At 43.7% G+C, this 17996-nt stretch overlaps 1 protein-coding gene across 2 annotated transcripts in view; it reads left to right on the forward strand.

Annotated features, from left to right (window-relative positions):
- LRRC41 (leucine rich repeat containing 41) overlaps positions 1-17946 on the forward strand; it is a 20235-nt gene extending 2289 nt beyond the window's left edge. The window contains exons 2-10 of one of the 2 annotated variants that reach the window (XM_006757979.1): positions 2092-2178; positions 2821-2891; positions 10117-11257; positions 15048-15308; positions 15838-16002; positions 16094-16192; positions 16718-16840; positions 17059-17134; positions 17244-17946. In XM_006757979.1, coding sequence (XP_006758042.1) covers positions 2092-2178; positions 2821-2891; positions 10117-11257; positions 15048-15308; positions 15838-16002; positions 16094-16192; positions 16718-16840; positions 17059-17134; positions 17244-17463 — 2243 coding nt within the window. In that variant the 3' untranslated portion in view covers positions 17464-17946. The remainder of the gene's footprint in view (positions 1-2091; positions 2179-2820; positions 2892-10116; positions 11258-15047; positions 15309-15837; positions 16003-16093; positions 16193-16717; positions 16841-17058; positions 17135-17243) is intronic. The other variant, XM_015560187.1, reaches the window with a different exon arrangement.
- The last annotated feature ends 50 nt before the right edge of the window (positions 17947-17996 follow it).

A 17996-nucleotide genomic window follows, 5' to 3' on the forward strand; every position in this document is an offset into this window, starting at 1 on the left:
GAGGGTGGGGAGGGGTGTGAATGCCTCAGGCCCAGTGGGGGAGGGGGTGGGGAGCCTCTGCCAGGAGCTAAGAGAAGGGCCAGGCCGACCACAGGGACAGGAGGAAAGGGGCGCAGAGAAGCCCTGGGGCAGGTGGAAGAAGGCAGGGATCTGGCTGCTCAGCCGGGAGCTTCTAGGGCAGGAAAGGCCAAGAGGAAAGAGGACTCGGTGTGGGCCCCGCGTTGAGAAGAGGAAGCATTCAAGGTGTGGGCCGGAGAGAAGCAGGGAAGAGCCCGGCTTAGGAATGGAGAAGGGGAGAGGGGCGTGTGGATCATCTACAGGAGAGCGGGTGGCTAACCCGGGGTAGATTGGAGGGAGAGGAGGAACAGCTCCATGGCCGGCTCCAGGTAAAGTCGCAGGAAAAGCTGGGTCTTAGGCCTCTTGGAGGAGCCGAGGAAGAGGCCTGCGGAGCAGCGCTGTTTGGGAGGGAGGTCTCAGTGCGGCCTGACAACCAGGAAAGGCTTCCTGGAGGAGGCGGGCTGATTTTACTTTCTGGAGAAAGTGAGTAGAGGTAGCAGGAAAGGATACAATGAGGAAACATAAGTAAAACAGGCATGTTATACCTTGAATGCCAATGTATGGGTTGACTTGCAGTAGAGAGCCTCCATTAGTGTTACAGCATAGGGAATTAGTGCTTTTATTCAGGCAAGTACTTTGAGTACCTACTCTATACAAAGAATTGTACTATATTCTTGAATAGCAAGATTCAGTCATTCTACAAATAAATATAAAAAGAGATACTAGAATGGAAGTTTTTAAAGATTTTCATTAATTATGGTATACTCCAAATTCTTAAACTTATTCTTGGCTGGACAGAGATGCTATTGACAGAATAAGAATAGTAATCACCAACATTTAGTGAGCTTATCATGGCCAGCATGGCCTTAAAAAGATTACAAGCATGATTATTAATTTTCACAACAATGTTATGAGGTAGTTACTATCTCTTTTAAAATTGAGGAAATTTAGGTTTAAAGACATTAATTTGCCCATGCATTCATAATTAAGTGGTACAATCAGGATTTTATCCAGTTTTGTGCAACTTTAGAGATCAAACTGTTTAGCCATAATATTGTAATGCCCCTCAGATCTAGGGAAGTCAGCAAGCAAGTTTTGATTTTAAGATATACTGAATTTTGCCCTGACCAGTTTGGCTCAGTGGATAGAGCGTCGGCCTGCCGATTCAAAGGTCCCAGGTTCGATTCCAGTCAAGGGCATGTACTTTGGTTGCAGGCACATCCCCAGGAAGGGGTGTGCAGGAGGCAGCTGATCGATGTTTCTAACTCTCTATCCCTCTCCCTTCCTCTCTGTAAAAAATCAATAAAATATATTAAAAATAAATGAATAAAAGATATAGTGAGTTTTGAGTATAGACTAGAGCCTAACTATTTCTATTCTTCTTAGGAAAGTACTAGTTTTGGACATAGGGGGTGCCCAAAGAATGGAAGTAGCTAACCTGGAAGAATGGGAAGGGAATTCAGGAAAGGCTTAATAAAGTGCATGTGATACTTAAAAGATGAGTAGTTGTTTTTCAGAAAGTGACAAGGATATTCCTGATGGGGAGAACAGCTTAAGAAAGTGAATCTCATGTACAGAGGCAGAAAGCAGGGTAACAGCTTAGATAAATGAAAAAAGCAGTTTAGTGTGGCTGAAGTGTAGGAGACAAAGCAGGGAGCTGGAGAAGTTTGTAGGACCCAGATTATGAAGGACTTATTTAATCACACATATTCAACAGGACTTTTTAAATGTAGGATCATTCATTATGCTTGGACAGAAGCAAACTGACCAGCTCCTAAATGAGCATACTAGCTTGCTTTGTGGGATTATCTCACCCTTGTAAATGTGTAGGGCCATGGAATTCTAGCTGCCAACTAAGTGGCTAAAGATAAGTGGACCGGAATTTGAATTATGTTTAGGTTCGTGTCTACAGGTTCCATTTGTTAAAAGAGAAGTTTGCTTTTCTTCTTTTTCTTCTTTTTTCCCCTCAATAGGATAAATAATGCTTAGAATCCTGGCAGAAAAAAAGTAAATTTTGTGTTTTGGTTTTTGTAGCCCTCCCAGGCCCAATACTTCAAAGCATCTTACCTCTGCTCAATATATATTACTTGGAGAGGATTGAGGAAACTGCCCTCAAGAAAGGTGAGTGTCTTTCTCTCTCTTTCTCAGTGAATGATTGTAAGCAAGACACCATAATGTTCTTCAGGTAAATATTACACCTGATTCTGTGTAAAACTTCAGGATTTTCAAAAAGTACCCTCACACCTACTTCCTTATCTGATTCCTCAGTGCCCTATAAAACAAAACAAGTGTGTGACTCCTGGTATACTAATAAAAATGAGACCGCAGTCACACCACAATTAATAGCAAAGCCAGGCGAGAACCCAAATCTTCTGAATCTTTGTTTTTCTTTTTCACCAAGTTGCCTCCCAAGCCTCGCATTGGACACATCTGTTAAGAACTAACATTTATCTAATTAACCCTGATGTGCCAAGCACTGTACTTGGCACTCTACCTGAAGAAACTTATTAAAACTTTTCAACAGTTCTGTGAAATAGTTATTATTAACTACATTTTACAGATAAGGAAACTAAGGAACAGAAAAATTAAGTAACTTGCCCAAGGTCACACAGCTAGAGTGTGGTTTGCTGATATTTAAACCAAGGCAGTTTGTCTTTAGAGCCAGTTGCTCTTGTGAATCCAGAGAAGGACATTAAAAGGCTGATAAACTTCACTCATGGTGGCCAAGGAGCAGCCAAGTAAATGTGATGTTTCTCCCTACAGGCCTCTCCACTCAGGCCATCTGGCGCCGACTATGGGATGAACTGATGAAGACAAGGCCTTCCGGTCTGGAAGTAAGTTAAGACATCAGGTAGAACTCTGGCCTGACTTTGCACAGTGAAAGCAGGAGCAGTACACAAACATAAGTTGTGTATGGGTAAAGTGCAGGGAGGAATGGATTGAATGTGGAAGGAGAGCTCTGATGGCTTATCATAAGATCCCTCACCATTTGGCCTTTGTCACTGACTTGCTTGCTCACCGTGTTTACAGGTGACACAAAACAGAGAAAGGTCGTGATCACAATGATGGCAGAACCCCGATTCACAGAGGTCTTAATAGACCTGGAGCAGTGGTCAGACTTAACAAGATAAAATTTAACATGATAATCCAACTCTTTTTATTTTTATTGATTTCAGAGAGGACGGGAGAGATAGAAACATCAATGATGAGAATCATTGATTGGCTGCCTCCTGCACACCCCCTACTGGGCATCAAGCCACAACCCTGGGCATGTACCCTTGACCAGAATCGAACCTGGGACCCTTCAGTCTGCACACCGATGCTCTATTCACTGAACCAAACCAGCTAGGGCCAACTCTTTGAGTCTAAAAAAATTCCAATTGGGTGATCTCAGGGTAGGAGATGGAGGGGCCTGGCTTGTATAAAAAAATTAAGGGGTTTTAGTCAACAGTGTGCTAAAGCCACTCATATAGAGACTACCCTGAGCTATGTGAACTAATGTAACTATAATATAGGCCGAAGGACAAGGGGGATAGTAGACCTGCCTGGCTCTGCAGTAGTCAGGCTACTCCTGGAGTATGGAGAAAGAAGTCAAAGCCACATCACGTGAGTCACATATGGAAGACTGGAGATGTTTTTCCTGAAAAAAGAGAAGACTTGGGGAAATGAACTCTTTTGAAATATTTGAATGGTTGTCTCATGAAAGAGGGATTAATTTACTTGTTCTGTTTGGAAGCTAAAGGAGGATAAATGTTTGCTAAACTGAGTGTAGAAGTTTTAAACTTTGAGCTTATTGGTGATGAAACATGCAAATTCCAGTGGTAAGAAGCTTTCCATCTCTAAGTGTTCAAATAGATCCTAGATAACTACTTGACACAAGGATATTGTAGAGGAAATTCAACATGGTAAAAGTTTGAACAAGATGAGTTTTAGGGTTCCTTTTAACCCTGAGATTCTGTTATTCATTGGTTCAGGTATAACTCATTGGAGATCTCATTTAAGCAGAACTTTATTTTTTACTCTATAATTAGGTGACAGGACAGATTGAGTTCAATAAACATTTACTAAAACTTACCACATACCAGGTCATAGGCTAGATATTGGAAATACATACACAATTCCTAATCTTCAGGAATTATCAGTTTAGTGGGGAAATACATCATGTGTGGTAGGGTAAGTGGTGTGATAGAGAGTAGCAAGGAGGCTGTGGGGAAGGAGAACAAAAAAATCTTTTCTAGTAAAGAGTGTTTGAACTGGGACTTATATGGTGAATGAGGCCAAATGACAAGGAAACAAGCTCTTATCCGGAACTGGAGATTGCATTTCTGGGATGCACTAGGTTCAGTAATATTCAGTTCTATGTCCTTCAGCTTTTTCACTTTCAGATTTGGACACAACCCTTGGAGTTCAGTGTGATGACACTACGGCCTAACAAAATCCTCAGGCACTATGTACAGGAATTAGCCCTTATTAGGGAGAGAATTGTATGCAAAAATATTAGAAAATAGTAACGGCTTCATGCAACCTTTCAAGAAACATGAGATTCACTTTGTTCCATGTTTCCCAAGCAGTGTGGTTGACTAGCCAGTGATGGAGATTGTGATATCTTTCTCTTGGGGAAAGCTTTTCCCCCCAACATTAGCTTGAGCTTCCTGAAAAAGAATGTCTATTTGTTAAATTGTGGGGTTTTTTTTGTCTCAAAACATTTCAGAAATTTAGGAATCCCCAGGCTTGGTGATCTAACAATCACCTAGACAGGGGTCCTGACTTGGAGCATATTCATTTATTCCAGAGGGTGTCTTCTGCTTCCCACTTTTGCATGACAGTAACTGTCACTTCACTCATGATTTGAAAACACTTATTGAATGCCTGCTCAGTTCCAGGCACTGTGCTAGGTTCTAGCAATACAGTGGTGAGCAAATTAGACATAGCCCCTGACAGCTTATAAAGCAATAGAATTTCTAACTGTAGTACTAGTGTGTGTGTATTAAGAGATCTGTAGAGTACTATAGATATTCTGGAGACAAAGCAGAATGGAAATGAAGGATTATTCAATAAATGATTCTCTAGTAATTGATTAACCATTCGGAAAAAATAGTCTCAATTTACAATACACAAAAATAATTTCTATATGGATTAAAGATTAAATTGTAAAAAATAAAAACACAAAACAACTAAAAAAGAATAAAAGTTAATGGTGCTACAGAGTGCTAATTATTAAGTGGATAGGGTCAAATAAGAAAATATGGACATATTTGACCATATAAAATGCCAAAACTATGAATACAATTTAAAAGATACCTAAACTGGGAAAGAATGGTTGCAACAACATTTGCAAATCAAAGGGATACAGAGAATAAGACAAAAGCCTCAGTGGAATAAAATGAGTAAAGATTTGGATAAATCACAAAATATATAAAAATCTCCAATAAAGTGAAAAATGTTCAGTCTCAATAATAAAAAATGAGAAAGTAAAATTGTACTTCTTATATTGTAAAATCCTGTTTTGATTTGGTTTTGTTTTAAAAGGTAATTCTGGGGGTGGGTAAAACTTGCATTTTAATATGCTATTGGTGGGAGCAGAAATGTTAACAACTTTCTTGGTGGGCAATCTGGTGATAATTGTCAAGAGTCTTCAAAATATTCAAATTCTTTGGAAATTCTGCTTAGAATTTGTAGTATATAAAAATTGAGATACTCATGAAAATTTATTTCCAGATGTTCATTACAGCAAAGTTTAATATAAAAAAGCTAGAAACAATTTAAATACTCAATAATATGAGAATTATTAAACACTAGAGGTCTGGTGCATGGCATTTGTGCACTGGGGAGGTGGCAAGGGGGTGCGGGGGCTGTCCCTCAGCCCGGTCTGCGTCCTCTCGCAGTCCAGGACGCCTTGGGGGATGTCCAACTGCCGGCAGGGAGTTGGCCTAAGCCAGCAATCGGACATCCCCTGAGGGGTCCTTAGCACTGCCGCGAAGGTGGCAGAGGCTCCCATTACCGCTGCTGTGCTCGCCAGCCAGGCTCCCTGTGGGAGCACACTGACCACCAGGGGGCAGCTCCTGCGTTGAGCATCTGCCCCCTGGTGGTCAGTGCACATCATGGTGACCAGTTGTTCCTCCTTTCAGTGGATTTGCATATTAGGGTTTTATTATATAGGATAGTACATCCATATTTTCAAAATATTAATAAAGTCATATTCTAAAAGTATTTAAATACATGGTGGTAAAAATGTTTAATGAAATGGTGCTATAATGTTTAAAAAAAGCCTTTGAAACTTCTGAATTGTCTCAATGTTATAAAAACAGGTATCTAAAGTTATTCACATACTATATGTACACTTCATGGAGTTGGTTTACACATGACTTTTTATTTTTATTGAATACAGAGAGGAAGGGAGAGGGAGAGACACATCAATGATGAGAAAAAAATCACGATTGGCTGTACACTGCATGTCCCCTACTGAGCCCGCAACCTGGGCATGTGCCCCTATGGGAAATCAAACCTCAACTTCCTGGTTCATAGGTCTGTCCTCAACCACTGAGATACCCCAGCCAGGCTGCACATGATTTTTTGTTTTATAATTCCACACAAAAAAATTTCTATTATCAGAAAGGCAACAGTGGCAATAGTTTAGTACAAGAAAACATTTTGCCCTTCCTAGCTTGTACACACACTTCTTCTTCCCTCCCCCTTTTCTCCTCCCCCTCCCCCTAATGTCTGAGCTGCCAGCCCATTGTGCATAGGCCAAGGATTATGTTGGGGGCAAATATCATTTCACCTCTTTGGTGATGCTTTATTTCCCCTGCTGTCACTAAAATGAAAAAATATATATATAAATTTTTTAAATTGATTTCAGAGAGGAAGGGGGAGAGAAATAGTAACATCAATGATGAGAGGGAATCATTAATTGGCTTCCGCCTCCATGCCCCCTACTGGGGATTGAGCCCACAATCTGGGCATGTGCCCTTAACCGGAATCTAACCTGGGACCCTTCAGTCCTCAGGATGACGCTCTATCCACTAAGCCAAACTGGCTAGGGCTAAAATGAAAGTATTTATTTTTTAAAAAAATATATTTTATTGATTTTTTACAGAGAGGAAGGGAGAGGGATAGTTAGAAACATCGATGAGAGAGAAACATCGATCAGCTGCCTCCTGCACGCCCCCTACTGGGGATGTGCCCGTACCCCAGGTACATGCCCTTGATCGGAATCGAACCCGGGACCCTTCAGTCCGCAGGCCGATGCTCTATCCACTGAGCCACACCGGTTAGGGCTAAAATGAAAGTATTTAAATCAGTTTTCATTGAGTTACACAGGTTCATAAAATGAGTGGCTTGGACTAGATTTCTCAGGTATTTTTCATTTTTGAAATTTTAGCATAGATTTTAAAAATTAGTGATGGAATAAAATGCAGTGAAAACTGCTGTCTGCTCATGCATTAATTCATGAGACTAAAAGCCACTGAGATAGTTGTCATAACTAACTATTACCCATTTAATCCTCACAACTTTATGATGTAAGTATATCTTCTTCACTTTGCAAATGATAAAACTGAGGCAGAAGAAGGTGCAGTGACTAGCCTAAGGTTAGTTTGTGAACAGAAGACCCCAGCATTCAAGTTGAGGCAGTCTGGCTCAGGAGCACATGCTCCTAATCACTATATCATGCTGCTCTCACATGATATAGAGTTTGAAGTGTTTCATTTCTCATGGAACCAATACTCTCTTCATCAACCAATAAAATGTCTGAAAAAGCCCAGTATATAGTTATCTAAACTACATATTTCACATACCTCATGGTCGGAAACAGCCACAATATCTTGGTTCACATCTTTGTCCATATTTTAGGCCCAGATCTATAATAACCATCCAACCTTCTCATTTTTGAAGTTGGAGCCTTGCTAGTATTACCAATGTTTTTCAAGGATGTGAGTGTCGCCAGTGAAGGTGTAGGAAAAGTGCTAGAGTGAGGTAGGATTTATATTCAGGAATAACCCTTTTGCTAAGTAGAGATTTGGTTGCCAGGTATTTTTTTCTGTTCCCTAACACCCCCAACTGCTACTGGTGAGAGAGGTCCTCTGTTACCATGCAGTTACCTCAAACATGAAGAAGTCATTCCTAATTAATATTCCAGCAGGCAAGCTTGGGGAATAGTGAGGGTAAAGGGAATGACACTTTGCCTCAGAATAATAGGGGCCCAGTTCCTGCCGAGAATCTCAGATATAGATTGGGGTCACTCTGGTATGAGGGAATGCATAGAGGTCGGGTAAGTACCAATGTGTCTTTTAATCATGGGAAACACTCAGGCCCCCATTACCTTTGCTTCAGGCTGAGTTAGTACCCTGCTTAGCAGGCTCTGCCTCCATCAAGTCCATTTCACATTGCCCCATCTTGGCTAATTATCAGCAGCAGAAGTTACATTTTGTATTTTACAGTTTACAAAGTACTTTAACTTTCATTGCCTCATTTGATCTTCACAACAAACCTGTGAAGCAGGTTTTACAGATGAAGAGAAGTTCAGAAAGGTCCAGAGTATAGTAGCAGAGCTGGCACCTGTATCAAGGTCAGCCAACTTTCTATGCACCTTAGGAGAGAATGGCAACTTAGGGAAGTCTGTGTCCTTTTGGGGTAGATAGCAGTAATTCCTAACCTCTGAGATCAAAATCATTAGGGGAGGCTTAAAAACAAACAGATGCAGACCTTATTATCAGATGTAACATAGAATCTTTAAGTCCAGGTACAGAGTGTATGAGTTTTGGGCGAAGAAGTCCCAGAGTAAATGCTGACGTGCAACTAAGGTTCAAAATCACTTGTACTTAAGTTCTTCCAAATGTATCAGAATAGCCTGATGAAGTCTCATATCCATCAAAGCAAACAACTATTGCCTTGGAGAAAACAAATTTAAGATTTGGTTCCTGCTCTCCAGGAATTTCTAATATGTCTGGGATAAGATGTACATAGGCAGAGACTCAACACCATAAGGCATGACTACCAAAGTCTAAGAACTGAGTAGTCCCAACAAAAGAGGCAGGATGGTGAAGGGGGCATACAGAGAGACAAACTCTGTGTGAAAGGTTAGTGGATCCTTTCAGGAAACCTATTTGGTTTGGCAATGGGAAGCATTTTGGGCAAATGTAGGAAAGGTCATAGAAAGCAGATTGGGTCAGTGAGGTAATCAAGTTTGGCCAGAGCAAAGTATTCATGGAGTTAAGATGTGCGGGAAATAAACTTCTGAGGTAGGCAGAGGTTATATTGTGGAGGGCTTTTCCTGACAAAGTGGGGATCTTCAAATTAACCCTGGATAGTGGGAAGACATTGGGGATTTTATAACAGATAATGTACAAAAAAGAAAATAAAGCAGAATAATGTAATCAGGTATTTTACAAAGATAAGTCCAGTGGACTTGTGAAAGTTTGGAATGGGGGAAGGGGAACAGAGCAGTCAGGAAGCTAATAAAGTCAGGTGTGAGGTGATAAGGTTACTGAACAAAGGTGGGTAATTTTAAGAATGGTAAGTTGGGATCAAATTCTAGAAACAAACATGGGGGAATTTACAGGATTGAGTGACTTTCACTTGTGAAGCACTTTAGCAAAGTGGTCTCTGGAACCAAATTTCCTGGGCTCAAATCTTTGCGTTGTTAAAAACGTTCTTACTGGGTGTTTGAGAGAGAAACATCAATTTATTGTTCCACTAATTTGTGCACTCATTGGTTAATGTTTGTATGTGCCCTGACCGGGGATTGAACCCATAACCTTGGTGTATCAGGATGATGCTCTCACCAACTGAGCTATCCTGCCAGGACCTGGACTCAAATCTTGATTCTGCCACTTCCCTGTGTAATCAGTCAATAACCTTTGTGCCTTTTTCTTTTTAACCTGTAAAATGAGGCTTATAGTAGTAATACATGCCCCAGAGATGTGAGGATTAAATGAATTTGTATAAATTACTTAGAATGTTGCCTGGCTCAATAAATAGCTAGGAGGAAGCTAGTATGATGATGGTTCCATGGGTAGCACTCTTAGTATCACAGCTGTCTGGCATGTTCTCTGCTTTCAGAGCGTGACGTGTTGGCGAGCCAAGTTTATGGAGGCCTTTTTTTCCCATGTTCTACGTGGAACCATTGATGTGTCTTCTGACAGGCGTCTTTGTGACCAGCGCTTCTCACCGCTTCTGCATAGCTCCCGCCATGTCCGGCAGCTCACCATCTGCAACATGCTGCAGGGTGCAACTGAGCTGGTGGCTGAGCCAAACCGCAGGGTTCTGGAGACCCTGGCCAGTTCCCTGCACACCCTCAAGTTTCGCCACCTGCTATTCTCTGATGTGGCTGCTCAGCAATCACTTCGACAGCTGTTGCATCAGCTTATTCACCATGGGGCTGTCAACCAGGTGTCACTATACTCCTGGCCTGTGCCTGAGTCAGCCCTTTTCATCCTTATCCTCACCATGAGTGCTGGCTTCTGGCAGCCAGGCCCTGGTGGCCCTCCCTGTCGCCTCTGTGGAGAGGCCTCCCGAGGCCGGGCCCCATCCCGAGATGAAAGCTCCCTCCTGCTGGGCTCACGCAGGCCTCGCAGGGATGCTGCTGAGCGATGCGCTGCAGCCCTGATGGCTTCCCGTCGGAAGAGTGAAGCCAAGCAGATGGCCAGAGCCCCACCCACCACTCGGGTTACACGCCGGAGCACACAGGAGAGCCTGAGAGCAGGTGGGATAGACCGTAAGAGGGAGCTGCACCCTCCAGCCACCTCCAATGAGGCTCCTGGCACCAAGCAGCCACCCTCTGCTCCAGCCACCTCCTCTGCCTCTCCTTCTTCTTCCACATCCGCATCCAAAAGGGCTCCAGCTAGCTCAACCCCACAGCCTAAGCCCTTAAAGCGTTTTAAGCGAGCCACAGGGAAAAGGGGTGCTCGCACTCGTCAGGGGTCTGGTGCAGAGTCTGAAGACCTGTATGACTTTGTTTTCATTGTGGCTGGTGAGAAGGAAGATGGGGAAGAGATGGAGATTGGGGAAGTGGCTTGTGGAGCTTTGGATGGGTCAGATCCCAGCTGCCTGGGGCTTCCAGTGCTGGAGGCCTCCCAACGATTCCGCAGCATTTCCACCTTGGAGCTCTTCACAGTCCCACTCTCAACAGAGGCAGCTCTGACACTGTGCCACCTGCTGAGCTCCTGGGTGTCTCTGGAAAGCCTCACACTATCCTATAATGGTGAGTGCCCCAGAAGGCCAGGGTTTGGGTCTTCCAGCAGCACATGTATACCCAATCCTATGGAGGAATACCTGGGGTATGTGGTCCTGCCTGCCTCACAGGGAGGTAGAAGGCATATAGCGTGGCAGGCTGTTGGTGTTAGGGAAGAACATGGGGTCTGCAGGCATGCTTAGTAGTTGGAAGGGCTCCTGAGGGGCAATGAGAACCTGAAAAATGAGTACATTTTAGATATGGTAGGTCAAGGGCCAGTAGGAATAATGTATGCAAACCCAGCCAGGACTGAAGCTGGATCCCATTAGGCATATAAAAGCAGCTGTACAGACAAAGAAGCGTGGGACTTTTTTCTTTTTTAAATCCTCACTCAAAGATATTTTTTCAGAGAGTGGAGGGGCAGATATTGAGGTGAGATACACATCAACCGGTTGCATCCTGCCTGCAACCCAGGGGGGGTGGTTAGTGGGAAGGGGAGGTAACCCACAAATCAGGTACGTTTCCTTGACCACAATTTGAACCTGCAACCTTTCTGTGTGCAGGCAGTCTAACCACCTAGACACACCAGCCAGGGCAGAGGTGTGGGGCATTTTATCAGACCAGCAACCTGCAAAGCAATTCTTTCCTACCTGGTTGTGCCCAGCTAGGCAAAGTTAATTCTGGCTAAATTTAGCAATTTGCCTAGTTTGCCGAGCATCGCTAGAGAAAATCATACAACTATGTATATTGGTGCTACTGTAGTTATCAACCTTAGATAAATCCTGTGTTTACATCAGCTCCCATTCTGCCACTTCCAAACCTTTACCGCCCTTCCTTTCTTACTAGTAGGTGACCTTACCTCCTACTTCAGATAAAACAGACACCACCACACATAAACCCCTTCAATTTATTAGCCAGCCTACAAACTCTCCTCCACTACAGTGGAAGAGAGAACCATCCTGTCTAAAGCTTGCTTTCATATACTGCTTATATGTGCCAAGCATACTTTAAGTATTCCCATTATGTTAATTTAATCCTTACAACAACCCTGTGAGGTTAAGTAACTTGCCCAGGATACCCAGGTAGTACATTATAGAGCCAGGATTGAAACCCACACCAACCTGGCTCCAGAGCCCATGCTTTTAAACCACTACTTAATGTTGCCTCCCTTCTCTCCACTGTCCCTCCCCCACCATTTAAACATTCAGTTGGGTATTTACCAAAATCTACCACCACGTCTCTATCCCATATTAACTAGACCTATTTTCTCTTGCCCTTCACAACCTCGAGTCACCTGTTTCCTCTCACAGCCCATCCAGTCTTGCTTGCATACCCACGATACATCAAAGATCTGTCAGCAAGGTCTTCCTTTGTTGCTAAATTCAATATATACCTTTCAGTCCTCACATTAGTTCTTGGCAGCATTTGCCATTAAGCAGTGTTCCTCATGAAATATTCCCATTCCCACTTCCTCAAAACCCTTTTCTCTGGATGTTTCTCTCTTTCCTAATGGTCAGAGCTTTCCCACTTTACACACTTCCTGGACAATTCTGTCCATTCCCTTGATTTCAAAGGCCAACTATGCTTAACACCTTTCGTACCGCTCACGAGCTTTCTCGTGTTTTGCGCGCCATCTGTTATGGACCTTAGATGTCAACACACTGTCTTGTCCACATCGAATGAAGCGATCTCATTGGTGGAAACCGTGCAAGCCAGTCTACAAAAAACTACATAATTGGACGAACCCATAAAACATTGCAGTTACATTTTATTTTGGTCATTCGAATAGTCTTCGTCTTCAAGTTCCTGGCGCTTTTAGAAAATGTTTTACGCAGTACCATACGTTAAAAAAGTACCAGGAACTTTGTTTTTGTAAAAATGTTACAATTACTGAAAAACAACACCTAAAGTGCATTATGATCTGTAGTTATGATTTAAATAACGTGCAGTTTGCTCAAAAACGTGCAGTCCCTGGCGTATGTCTTAGAGATTTCTGTGTGGTACGAAAGGTGTTAAGACCGCCCCTGTTCTAACATTAGTTCAGATCTTTCTTTTAAGCTCCAGACATATTCATCCAATTGATTACTAGATATCATTTCATAAACCACAAGCTCCCCAACCTGAATGTATCTTCTTCCCTCTATGATGCCCCTTCTCTTAATGGACATCACGGTTGACTCAGTTGTTGAAAAAGAAACCCGGATTATTTCTTACTCCAAATATATTTGGTTACCAGGTCCTATCTTTACAGTCTTATTTCTCAAATCCATTTATTCCTCTCCACATCCTTAATTCAGAGTGTTATTGCTTCTCACCTGGATTCATCACTTCAGCAGTTCCTCCTGAGTCCATACTCACCATGCAATCCACTGTCTATGCTGAAGTCCAAGCATTTTTTTCTCAAAAACTTAAATCATTTTTTAATTTAAAAACCCTTCAGTGGTTTCCTGTCACCATATATCTTAATTTTGCTTACAGGGTCATCTTGTTTTCACCGCTGCTTACCTCTATCTTGAACATTTTACCCCCATACACCAGCCACTTTGATTTTTCAGTTCTTAGAACCTGCCACTCTTCTTCAGGCCTTATATATACCAGGTTCTCTGTGCCACTATAACTCTTCTCCCTCCATTTAGTCTATCTCCTTTATGTTTATTGAAAAGAATGTTTTTTAAAAAATTTTTGAGATGTTTATAGAAACATCAATGGGCTGTCTCCTGCATGCTCCCTACTGGGGGTCAAGCTCAGAACCCAGGCATTTGCCGATTGGAAATCAAACCAGTGACCTTTTGATTCATGGGTTGATGCTCAACCACTGAGCTACACCGACCAAGCAAGCTCCTTTGTTTTTTAGGACTCAGCTGGAAACCTTTATTGATGTAAGCTGAACTGGGTCTTATGTACGCATCCTTTGTACTTCCACAGTACTCTACTTACCCAGTTCCCATCATGTTTTTTGTTATCAGGCTATAGAGGCAGGAACAAGATCTGTTGCTCACTACTGTCTTAGCAAAAAACCCCTACCTTATTGCCCTAGCCGGTTTGGCTCTGTGGATAGAGCATCAGCTTGCAGTCTGAAGGATCCCAGGTTCGACTCAGGTCTAGGGCATGTACCTCAGTTGCAGGCTCCTCCCCAGTCCAGGCCCTGGTCAGGGCGCGTGCAGGAGGCAACCAATCGATGTGTTACCTCTCACATTAATATTTCTGTCTTTCTCTCTCTCTCTCTAAAAAAAAAAAAATTAAAAAATCAATGGCAAAATATCCTCAAGTGAAGATTTAAAAACAAAATAAAACCCTACCTTATTTACCAAGTTCTGGTTTAGTTGAATGAAATAAGCAAGCAGATTCCACAGAATTATTTGCTTTGTGGCATTAAGCAACTTTTCTAACCTTCTGGATCCTACTCCTTTCTGTGGGATGTGTTTATCCTTTTTTGCCCCATTCCCACCAAATACATTTTTAAAGTGGTCCCTGTTGGATTATTCTCCTTGGTTCTCAGATGTTTCCCATGACTTGCAGAAAAAGTCCAGAGACCTCTGCTGCTGTCTAGGTCTATCATGCAGCTGGCAGCTACATGCTGCTTCACCATATCCTGTCTTGTTTTATGACTGCCTGACTGATGCTTGAAGGCATAACCCAGTACAGTAGACATCAGTTTGCTGGTTACCTGAGGAAAAAAGCAAGATAGCATAGTTGAGACAAGTGATTTTAAATAATCTGACCCAAAGTTCAAGATTTTATAGTTATTAATAGGAATATTTGGAGTTATCTCTGAATGCTACCCTTACTGACACTCCCACATGACTCTTTCCTGCTATAGGCCTGGGCTCTAACATCTTTCGCCTGCTGGACAGCCTGCGGGCCCTGTCAGGCCAGGCTGGATGCCGCCTCCGTGCCCTGCATCTCAGTGACCTGTTCTCACCACTGCCCATCCTGGAGCTGACACGTGCCATTGTGCGAGCCCTGCCCCTGCTGCGGGTCCTCTCTATTCGTGTTGATCACCCCAGCCAAAGGGACAACCCTGCTGTGCCAGGGAATGCAGGGCCCCCTAGCCACATAATTGGGGATGAAGAGATACCAGGTGAAGCACTGTGTGTGTGTCTGTCTCTACACAAATGTGCAGGTGCATTTGTGTGGGTGAAGGTGGGAAGATCTCAAATTCAGCCCTGCCACCTGGCTTATCTGGAATATTCCCTTTATCCTGCTATTCTTAAGGGCCCAGACTACAAACCTAATAAGGAGTGACCATGGCAGATCAGACTCCAGAAAAGGGGTCTGAACCAAGAACAATTGTTAAACTAAATTAGGTCCTCCTGCTGTATGTGTATTCCCTGAACTCCTGTATGTCTCCTATGCCACCACTCTCCATACTTTGTTGTATTTGTTTGTCCAATTAGTCTAGTCTTCCTGGACTAAAAGCTCCATGAAGATAACGACTAAATTTCATATGTACTGCTCTATTCCCAGAACCCAAGACAGTGCCTAGCATATAATATAGGCACTCATGGACAAGTATACATAAGACTTTAGTGAATCCCTTAAGGTCAGAATAGGACCTGCTATGCGGGTGAAGTAGATGGCCAGCTGAAGTCTTTTCTTACCATATCCAGAAAACTGCCTGGAACAGCTGGAGATGGGGTTTCCACGAGGAGCCCAGTCAGCCCCACTGCTCTGCTCTGTACTGAAGGCCTCAGGTTCTCTGCAGCAGCTGTCCCTGGATAGCACTACCTTTGCCTCTCCCCAGGATTTTGGGCTTGTGTTGCAGACACTCAAAGGTAAGAACCAGAGTGGTAAAGGAGGGCAGACGGAACCTTGCATTATTTGTTGGAAAAGCTAATAAGGCCCATGGCCTATGCCCCCATCCAGAGTACAACCTAGCCCTGAAGAAACTGAGCTTCCACGACATGAATCTGGCTGACTGTCAGAGCGAGGTGCTCTTTTTGCTACAGAATCTAACTCTTCAAGGTAAGTTTTTTATCCAGAACCTGTGCATTCCTGAATGCTTATTGTGGCTCTGCCACTGTCTCACTGAGTGAGCCAGTTTATATATTGGCCTTAGGTCAACTATAATATTATAGAGCCTGCTTGGCCTTCTTTCTAAAAGATCCCAAACTCACTCCTCCTATACTACACATGGAAAATTACTCCTAAAATTACTCTAAAAAGTGCCTCACCCAAGTTTTTACCTTTTAGTGGCTGACAGAAATGATGGTAGTGGAGAGATTAATGTGCTAACAGGTTCTCCTCATAGACTTGAAAGTGAATGAAGACTTTTGCCCATGCAGAGAACCTTCCTAAGTGAATATCTAGGCTTAATCTGTGGTTTGAATCTTGATTTAGTTCTAGTCTTATTGGGGGACTTGGATAAATTCCTTTCTCTTTCTGGGCCTCTATAAAATGTTCACACCCTTTGCTAAGGCCAACTGGGGCAGGAGGGGCAGCACCAATCCTAATGCAGCCATCAGAATTTATTCTAATTTCTCTTGACAGAGATTACCTTCTCCTTCTGCCGTCTGTTTGAGAAGCGCCCGGCCCAATTTCTGCCTGAGATGGTTGCTGCTATGAAGGGCAACTCCACATTGAAGGGCCTCCGGCTGCCAGGGAATCGCCTGGGTGGGGGCAAGGCCCTGGGAATGGAGAGGGAAGGGGGTGGGGCAGGAGCCAGTCTTTTGACCTAGAAACTCAGTGGGAGCATGGGGGGTGGGGGGCGGTTAGAATATAGTTGTGTGCTGAGACTTCAGAAGGCTGGGCTCCTCCCCAGCCAGAAATAGGCTGGAATACCCTTATTCCCTATCCTGAGTGTTTACCAGCATTTCTCCCCTTCTCCCTAGGAAATGCTGGCCTGCTGGCCTTGGCAGATGTTTTCTCAGAGGATTCGTCCTCCTCTCTGTGTCAGCTGGACATCAGGTATATACTGGGGGATGGGAGGAGGGGAGGAAACACAGGATAGAGCTGCAGGAGCACAGACCAGAGATTAGTTGCTTTCTGGGTGTCTAACCCATCTCATCCCTACCAGTTCCAACTGCATCAAGCCAGATGGGCTTCTGGAGTTCGCCAAGCGGCTGGAGCGTTGGGGCCGTGGAGCCTTTGGTCACCTGCGCCTCTTCCAGAACTGGCTGGACCAGGATGCAGTCACAGCCAGAGAAGCTATCCGGCGGCTCCGGGCTACCTGCCATGTGGTTAGCGACTCGTGGGACTCATCCCAGGCTTTCGCAGATTATGTCAGCACCATGTGATGGGGCCCCATGCCTCACAGGTCCGTGCTCAGTATCATCAGCTTGCAAGGGCTGAGGCATGGGCTGCCCAGAACTCCCAACCAATTCTGTCTTTCTCTTTCTGCCACCTTTTCCCCCTCTATTTTCCTTCTTCCCTTGCACTGAGGTTCTGGAGGCCTTGGTGGGGCCCAGCAAAGGCATTCCCAGAACTGGGTTTAGAGGCTTTGGGCCTCTTACTCAGCAACCTGAGAACCCTGAGCCAGGAGGTTACAGTGGTCATCAGTCACCGAGGACAGCCCCCCTCCCCCTGCTCTGGGGTTCCTGCTTTCCCACCTCAAGCAGGTACCCAAGCTTTAGAGAAATATAGGAGTGCCCACTACCAGGCCTCTTCTATGCTGGGCTCACCATGCTGCTCCCAGGCCTCAGTCCCTTTCATACCTTTATTCCTTTCTTTTTTTTAACCAAAAAAGTTTTTCTTATAAAATAAATTTTGGGCAAACATCATGCAGCCCTTCTTGATGATTTTTCTCCCAGAGAACAAAATCCAGCAGGGG

Source organism: Myotis davidii, unplaced genomic scaffold (genome assembly GCF_000327345.1).
Source record: "Myotis davidii unplaced genomic scaffold, ASM32734v1 scaffold1815, whole genome shotgun sequence".
In the NCBI taxonomy this organism is placed as follows: domain Eukaryota; kingdom Metazoa; phylum Chordata; class Mammalia; order Chiroptera; family Vespertilionidae; genus Myotis; species Myotis davidii.